General features: G+C 37.1%; 1 protein-coding gene across 3 annotated transcripts in view; it reads right to left on the bottom strand.

Annotated features, from left to right (window-relative positions):
* Positions 1-4001: 4001 nt before the first annotated feature.
* LOC131689466 (uncharacterized) overlaps positions 4002-9465 on the bottom strand; it is a 111890-nt gene continuing 106426 nt past the window's right edge. For all 3 annotated transcript variants that reach the window (XM_058974565.1, XM_058974562.1, XM_058974564.1), the window contains exon 5: positions 4002-5033. In XM_058974565.1, the coding sequence (XP_058830548.1) occupies positions 4866-5033 (168 nt within the window). In that variant the 3' untranslated portion in view covers positions 4002-4865. The remainder of the gene's footprint in view (positions 5034-9465) is intronic.

The raw sequence follows: 9465 nt of genomic DNA, 5'->3' as shown, positions 1-9465 counted from the left end.
ATTGTCAAACATGAACGTCATTCATCATGAGTTCATTCGTGACAAATTAACCGCCAAGTGTAGACCCCTTCAGAAGATTGAAGAGAAAATTCTCATTAAATATAAAAATTTGTACACACTGAGCAATGCTTCGTCAATATTTCGTGGGAAACTGTAAAAATTATAACCATGTAAACAGATTTAATGCTCACAGTAATTTATTCAATAACATAAAAAACAATTTAAAATTTTGTTGCAATTTGACTGAAAATCTCACTTCACTTTAAAATAGCGGTAATCAAAAAGTGCTGGCCTGAAACTATTAGCTCCTGGTTGGCCGTCCAGGCCAGTACTGAATTCATAAGAAACAATTATGAACTTTTCACAAAAGTGACGTTTATGAAAAACAAAATACAATTTCATAGAATCAATAACAGATCTCATATGGGTTTCATAAGAAAAACTTATGAAATTCTTAAAGGCATATATTGGAGTGAAGTCGTAAGACTGTTTTATGAAACACATTATTTGTACATCTATGGAGTGCATAAATAAAGATAAATGAATTCATAACCTATGACATTCTAAAGCGTTCAATGGCATCGTCAGAAGGCTGGTTCATATGCCGAGACTTATGAAATTCGCAGTTGCTTTTTCCTCAGTGTCCGACATCTATACTGAAGGTAGATCCACAGACTAACAGACATAACACTTGAAAACGAAGCTTCGCCCGCTTTAACGGTCATTTTAAATATATTTGTAGTTGGGACTGTGGCCACATTTGAAATTATGGCGCCACTGTCATATTAACAAGCATACGGGGGATAGACCACTAGTGAAAAATTGCTCCCAAACCTGAGGGGTAACCTACCAGTAAATGAGTGTTTGGGACCGTGAATAAAAGGTGGAGCTAGTATTCTAGGAAAATTTTCGGATCGATGTTTTTTGAGGGAATTCCCCCATAGTGTTATGTCTGTTAGTCTGTGATAGATCCTCACAATAAACCCTTCGTTTTAAGATTTGATATGCCTTCGGATAATGGTGAAGTTTTTGATACAATTAACGACAACCTCAACTTTGACTTTACTCGATGCAACTTGGAAATGATTTAAATAAGGCAGTTGTTCTATGATGCCATATATGAGGTTCTTCACCGTAATATTCCTAAAAAAACGAGTCCGCAGAAAAGCAGATTATAAGTTTCCGTGGTGGAACGAGCTTGGTCGTCTACACAACGTACTCCGAAAACAACGAAAGCGATACTTACATCATAGGACCGACGACAAGAAAACTACTCTTCGTCAAACTGATCTGCAATATGAAACAGCTCGGAATAGTGCATTCGGTGAATATCTGGACCAAGTTCAACGCAGCCTTCGAAATAATCCCTCGACATTCTGAACGTTTATAAATAGCAGAAAATGTTCCGGGGGTATACCAGAAAATGTCTATCTTCGAGACAAAAATTCACAGTCCGCAGTCGATTCGGTGGATCTTTTTGCAGATCACCTCCGAGATGTATTTACCAGCCTTCCATCGCAACAGTATCTTGAAACATTGCCAACGTATAGTATCAACCTTCCCTCTCCTAGCGCAAAAAATGCCGATGTATTTGGCGATCTGTCCAGTGTTGATCCGTTGAAAGGGCCTGAATTGATTGTCTCCTGTGTTTGTTTATAAAACATTGCGCCTGAAAACTTTCTGCGCCAGTAAATATTATATTACAGCGTTCTATCTCAGAAAATGTTTTCCCATGTGTATGGAAAGAACCTGCTACACAATGTTGAAAACTACAGCGGAATTTCGCTGCTGAACTGCCTGATTAAAGTTCTGGGCAAGTTTGTCAACAGTGCGATGTTCGCTGCTTCTTCCAACATAATTGACGTCAACACGGATTTAAAAAAAAAAACGTTCCGCCATTTCGAACTTGATGACTTACACAAGCTTTCTAGTTCTAGCTGTAGAAAAACGTCAACAAGTGAACGCTATATATTTTGATTTCGCAAGAGCATTCAAAAGGGCCCCCATAACGTTGCTGTTTTGAAACTGAAGTGACTAGGTTTTCCTATATGGGTAACCAGATCAAGCTGCTATCTTACTTAGAATTGGCTCCACACGATCAAGCGCATTCGAAATACCAGCCGGTATGCCTCAAGGAAGTCGCTTAGGGTCTCTGATCTTCCTTTTAATCATCAACGATCTCTGCACCTGCATCATGAGCTTAAGCTTGTGCGACCACCCCTGGCTGCCACTCCGTTATCGATCTTTAGGAGTTGCACATCTTTCAATGTGCAACTCCTAAAGTATTGATCAATACCGGCGCCGGCCAGGCCCGAACGTAGATCGCGGAAGGAAAGTGAAGGAATGGTTAGTCCGATACTTGCTTTTGCTAGAGGCCGTATATACTACTGCGCACTCCACAAGTATCACAGGAGGAGGATATTTTTGTTAGTAAGAGTATAGAAGTTGGATCAATTCTTCTTTACCGACGCCAGAGAGGTGATTCCACTATCTGGACAAGATATCGATCCACCAAACTCATAGACCGAGCACCAACGGCTTTACTTCCCGTCCGAGGAAGACGTGACCACAGATTTTTTCACCTCTGAAAAATCTCAACGACCTCGGCTGAATCTGAACCCAGGCAAATTGGAATGAGTGGCGGTCACGCTTACCACTCAACCACCGGCGCCGTCCGATCTCTGCACCTGCATCATTTCTGAAAAACTACTCTATGCTGATGGTCTGAAAATGTTTCGTTCAATTACCTCAGTATTCGACTCTGCTGTGCTCCGGAGCACCTTGGAGTATGATGTACAAATGTGGGCGCCACAATAGATCTAAATGCTGGTCGCAGTGGTCCGTCTCCAGCAAAAAATGGTCGCCATACAACGCCGTTCAAAGTAACTGGCTGGAGTACGTTCAGAGAGGCTTTGTACGATTCGCTCTCAGAAAACTGCCTCGGAACAACCCTATCCGAGTTCCGCGTTATAATAACAAATACATGTTGCTTGATTTGCCAACGCTGAAGTCTCGCCGCACTTTTTTTCGATATGTTGTCGAGCAATATTGACTGTCCCGACATTCTCTCAAGGATTAATTTGTTTGCTCCTCCTGGCGGTATAAGGAATCGTCCGCTTTCTGTGGATTCCTAGGCACCGTACAGTATATGACCAGAATAATCCGGTAGACAGGTGTACCTAATTCAAAGAAACTGCTTCAGTTTATGGCTTCCACACCGCTGAATCTAGTTATAAGTCAGCAGTTAGACATTTTAAACATTGATACTAGCAGTATATACCGAAGACGTAATAGGTAATAATAATAATTTGTGAAAAATTCGTAATAAAAATAAAAACGTTTTCATAGAACTACGAAGTATTCATCTTATGCACGAAAAATTCGTATATTTTACGAAATTTTGCTGTACGAAATCTATTGTGATATATTTTTCGTGTGTATGGTGAATCGTGCTCAACATAGTATGAAGCAGGAATAAGTTCACGAATCGAAATAATGTTAATATAGTTCTGAACTAGGTCATTGAGTTCCTGTCGGCCGGTCTCATGAACACTATAATGAAGTTTCTTGGTTGAAAACAATCCTATTTGCTTTTGCCGTCTTTGATTATTATTTTCCAACAGCTAGTGATGTAGTATTTGTGTCATGTGACGTGTACGTACGTGAGCCATAGAAAAGTCTATGGATAGAAAAATGAATTGGAGATGACAACGCAGAAAGCATGACTGGAGTACTAAAAAATCTCATCATAGATAAGAGCATTATGTAAGAGTTCGCTTTACGAAAGATAAATTGAACTTAATCACAAAACATACGATTTTTGTTCACGGTCCTGATTTGTAACGTGTACAAGTGATTGTTACAGAACGCATGGCAAGTTATTCATGAATTTGGGAACTCATTTTTTCTGTGTCAACAACCTACTGTGCCTACTAACCGATATATTTAACTCCACTTGAGACGTTGCGTTGTACGTAGCACGATCAATAAAAACGCTAAAATATTTTTCAAAAATTAAACTTTATTGGTTTTACCCCTCTTAACTCACTAGTATTTGGTTTCAGTTTAGTTCAGTAGCAAAGTACTTAACTGAGTAATAAAATTCGGCTTAGTCAGTATAATCGACTTCCTGTTGATATTTAACATGGGTTCCTTAATTTATTTGTGATTGCTTCTACCTAACACTATTTTCAAGAATATTTCATATTTATTGACCCTAATCGCCACTATATTCAATCATCTCACATATGTACACCTTCTTGCTATATAATAACGCACCTAATAAAAACTACACAAATTTAATTAACCTCAACTAACCTCACTCGTTTGATAAAACTAATGGAGACGGAACTGTTTTTTTTTATTTGTGATAATAATCCTCCTACTAGCTCTACATAGTCTACGGTGAAAACAATCAATTGAGTCCATACCTAAAAAGTGTCAACACTCTAGGTGCTTACTTAGCATATGTCTTTCAACGGGTTTCCAGTATCGCATTCTGTCTGGGTCGAAGTGGGAGCATGAATAAACCTTGGCAACTAATTCGACTCAATAAATTAATTAATACTAATTGTCCATGGTCTCATTTTGTCCCGGCATCGTAATAATGATAGGAAATTGGCCGATATAATTCGGTGACCGCATTGACCACCGTCGATCCGGCAAGCTACCAGCTGCGTAACCTATGCTAACAAATTTGTTATTACACCTGCACAGATAGTTCAACTGCTATAAGTCGTCCAGAATTGACCCTTTTTACGCAGTTCTGAAACATTGTAGAACCACAGATACGAACAGCAGCGTCGTTCTGTGATGTGCTGGGCAGGGTAGGAGAGCTGCGCTTGTTGGCTGGTGGTTGTTGTTTTTTATCGTAACCGGAGTGAACCGATCGCTGGAAACCACGTGCTCAGGAACGGAAGAGCTGATGAGATTAGCACCAACAGATAACTGGAGGCGTAGTTTACTTTGACACTGAATGCAGATGATTGCGCCGAGGGACACTTGTTCGAGCGATAGTAATCTTCGCAGTACATCTGTGGGAGATTAAAGAGGAAGAAATTGAGGCTCATTAGTTTAGTTTGATAATGTTCAGCTACAAAATTTGAAAGGATTCATGAGTTTTAAAGGCTAAAAGCAAACCATATAAAAATATAGGCAAAACAAAAATAAAATATTTGTTGGGACTATACAAAATATCTCGAGACACAAAAAGAATTCATTAGGTGATGAATGAATGCAGGTATATAATTATTTATTTATTGTCTACGTTAGTATTGCTCCATTTTGTAGTGATGTGCATATTTATTTAGTCTAGATAATTCAAAATTGAGATCTTTTGTTTATTAATCTATTCGATCAATTATGACTATTGTAGATATATTCGATGCACGTTTGCCTTATTGAAGAATGTGAAATATAGCTAGTACGAATCTTGCTACAAGAACAGCCACGCGCCCAAGTTACCATTTGAACGTAGACTAATCGGCATTCGTTCAGGTTGCTTACATTGCATGTTCACACGTCACGAAATCAGCCGCATTATTGGTAACTTTGTTTACTAGTACAAAAAGATATAGTTTGATGTGGGATTTTTTTGTGATGTAATTAACATTAACAGTAGGTACTACACCACAGTAAATATCAGAAAATTATTTTTCTTCGGCTTATTGCCACTTGGTCAAGTCTCCCCAACATTAGTTATTGCGTCCAATGTCGTGCAAATTTTAGTAATAACTATTTCAATGTTCCGATTTATATAAAATTGTTTCATTGTAATTACTTAGTTTTAAGAAACTTAAAATGTAAAATGGAAAAAATTGGCACCTTGAAGCTGTATCGGTACCGTGCCTTCTCAAATAAACAGAATGAATAAAAAAAAGTATTGGACTGATAGTATTATGAAATTTTGTTTTCAATTTGTTGTGAAACCTTTTTTGGTAAAATTGTGCACTATGAGTGTATTACAAATTGTCGTTTTATTTAAGAATCTTGTTTTTTTTTTTAAATCATCCACGCTAAGATTATTTTCTGGGATCGAAGCATAAATAAGTTTATGAGAAGATGTAGTTGTTAAAAACTAGTCACATTTAATCGCAAATTGGCCAATTTGAAAAGGGAAAAATATAATTTAATTTGTGGCGCATCGTTAGAAAAATCTAAACCTCTACGTGCAAAGCCCTCGAAGTGACATCCGCTACTCCCATTTTCATCGTTTGATTTGAAGAAATATAAGTTAAAATGATTTTTTTTTTCAATTTCAGCATTGCATTACGCTGTTTGGAGGATTAATATGATCATCATTAACTTATTTGTGAAAAAAAACAATTTTTAGCGAATTTTCTAGAACTTTGCGCGAAGCAAATTGATCAAAACTTTTGTACATTATAGTGCATCATTTCAATAACATGTTGTAATTTTTTCATGCAAAAATATCGACAAGCGACTCGGTGACGAAGCTTCTTGTAGTACACCTCTGGAAAAAACATGACACTTCTGGAAATTACTATAACTTTGCAAAGTTTTAACCGATTTGAAAAAAATGGTATAGAAATGGTATAAAATGGAATTTCGATATTTGAAAAAGTGCAATTATTTGGAAGAGTGAGAGTTTAAAAAGCGGGTTTTGAAAAATACCTCGAAATGGGATGGTAATTGAATTGAAAAAAATATTTCTGACCAGTAATACATTGATAACACGCAACGTTGTTACAGCAGTTACTGCGCGCAAATTATATGGTAAGTCATTGTTTGAAAAACTATAGAAAATAAACAATAGAAATCAGCAAAATTGAGAACGATTGTTTTTCTGCTTCAAAATTAAATTAAATTAATTGAATAAATGATTAAAAACGATTATATAATACTAATTGTTACTTATGTAGTGAAACAATCAGTATTTAAATTGGCATTGTCATGAGTCACATTTGCACTGACAGAACGAAACCTGACTAAACACCAACGGCAACCGTACACTGGGGTACAAATGCACCCCCGCCAACTTTGACACCTGCTTCCACGAAAGCTATAAGCAAACTGGCTATACCACATTTTCCTACTCTTACTAGGAACTCTTAATTGAATTATGGTGTCCCAGGTCGATAAATGCCGAATTATCGTCCTCAAACGGCTCCAAAGAAGGCGTGGGGTACATAGTGCAACGTTCTAGGGTTAAAAAGTTGAAAGTTCATTTAGGGTCATATTGACCCCAACACCGAAAGAAGGTTAAAAAGAAATGGTTCCAACTATTAGAATAAGCATTTAAATTCTTGGGATGGCCATTGAAAGTGTCCCTTGACATACACTAGCGGTCGAAAATCTAAGTTCACTTAAGAATTTTACATAATTGAGTGGGTTTCTCAGTATACTTTGTCAAGCACATGCGCCTTGACTGTATCACGCTACTGGTCAGAGTGTAGGAGTGAGTTTGATGCTTTTGGGTGACGCGTAGATCACAAACAAACTTGTTATGACAGGTTGTTTTATTTCGATGCGTCGAGTACACATACGCGTAACACCTTAGAGCTGCGAGAGCTCACTCCAAAAATTATATTCCAAATAGTTTTTAATGTTTTTCTTTATTAAAAGGTAAGTAGAAAGATTTCTATATTGAAAATCGTAACTGTCGAAGGAAAATATCTATTCAAATTGACCTAATTCGAAGATCGTCATCTCATTATTAAAAAGTGAAAACGACTACATATTTTATGTGTTTATCGTAGAGAAAAGGGTCGAAAAATAATTATAATCAATAATAATAAATATCAATAAATGAAGAAAACCTTAACTTTTTGAATATTACATTAATATTGTAGGGTGAACTACAGAGAACAGACATATAAGCTAGAAGAAACTTTCCCAAAAAACCTGTGTAAACATTTAAAAGAAAATACGTTGAAAATCACCATCGCATACAGGTTCGCATGCGTGAGTCACCGTTGTATACAAGTTTGTATACAAGTCCCGTAGCTAGCCGATCGAAGCGCCGACCGGTGGCAAGTCGCTACTTGCTGTTGTCATTTCAAAGCGACAGTTTAATTTCTTACACAAGTTGAAAACTTTACTTGTATGTCAGTTCTCAGTGGAAACTTTTGACCGGTAGTGTATAAACTGCTTTTGCGACATGAACATTCTTGAAATTACAGCCCCTAATAAATGTTTTTGGTCACATTGGTCATGAAAAAGATGCCTTGAGGGTTTCAGTACACATCGGTGCCTTTTGTTAGTACACAGTAATGTGTATGGCAAAGATGAAGTCAGATCAACTATCTATACAATGCCTACACTACGATTATAATCTTTACAACTTACTGGTACAATACGGAGTACACAACCGAAAGGTGTACTGAATTATCAACCGCCTCTCAACCAATTGGGACTGTCATTGAACCGTTCTCAGCACATAGCAAAAATGGGCAACTGAAACCTTCGTTGTAAATTAGAAGAAATATAAAACTTGCACCCCCATCGAGCGAGAAATGTCTCTTTTCAAAATTTGCATCTTTAAACATTCATATAACTCAGCTAAGTTAAATAGTTTTTTGGGATACCCAAAGATTTTCTTAACTATAGTGTATAGATATGCACAGTATATAATTGTATTAGAATTAAAGTTGATGTGGTTTTCGATTTTTGGTCACATGTCTCCCCATAGTGCGACGTTTTGACGGGATCTTCATGGAAAACATGGTTTGAACATAAATTAGTTATAGTTTTCTCACAATACAAACATTTTGCCAATTTTCTTAGGACTACAAATGTTTTCTTTGATAAATAGGATATAATATTACATTTGTTTTCACGAGTGGCTCTGCTCTACACTAAAATGCAAAAACTAGGGAAACACCAGAATAAATAGTTTTGTCTTCCCAAACCTACACAATTATGCGTACATATCAAATTAGCATGGACATTAACAAATATTTCAGACTAATAGAGCATATTATGGCACAACTTAGAAATGGATAAATAAATAGATAGACACCAATTGCCACGAACACGAACAGATAGAGAGAGAGAGAGAGAGAGAGAGATAGAGAGAAAGAGAGAGAGAGAGAGATAGAGAGAGAGAGAGAGAGAGAGAGAGAGAGAGAGAGAGAGATAGACAGATAGAGAGAGATCGAGTGAGAGAAAGGGAGAGAGAGGAGGAGAGGGAAAGACGTGCAAGGAATGGTATTTTGACAAACTAGGATTACTGCGCCCTAATTCATCTTAGCACCATATTCATTCCACCCATTTGAACACATTAGTTAGAGCAGTGTCTGCTATTTCTATTCAACGCATTATTTCAAATGGTAGGATGAATCAGGGTGCGTTGTACTCGACTTTTCGCTTCGCTCTAACGCGAATATTTCACTTTTTTCAAGGCAGATTTTTTATTGATCTGCTTCTTAAGACCGAAAGAAAGATGTTAACACATATACAAGCGCAATCCAAGAATTGTAAGCCGAGTTTTCAGCGGAATAGTGT

Source organism: Topomyia yanbarensis, chromosome 3 (genome assembly GCF_030247195.1).
Source record: "Topomyia yanbarensis strain Yona2022 chromosome 3, ASM3024719v1, whole genome shotgun sequence".
NCBI classification, from domain to species: domain Eukaryota; kingdom Metazoa; phylum Arthropoda; class Insecta; order Diptera; family Culicidae; genus Topomyia; species Topomyia yanbarensis.
This window is presented reverse-complemented; position numbering and strand designations above follow the sequence as displayed.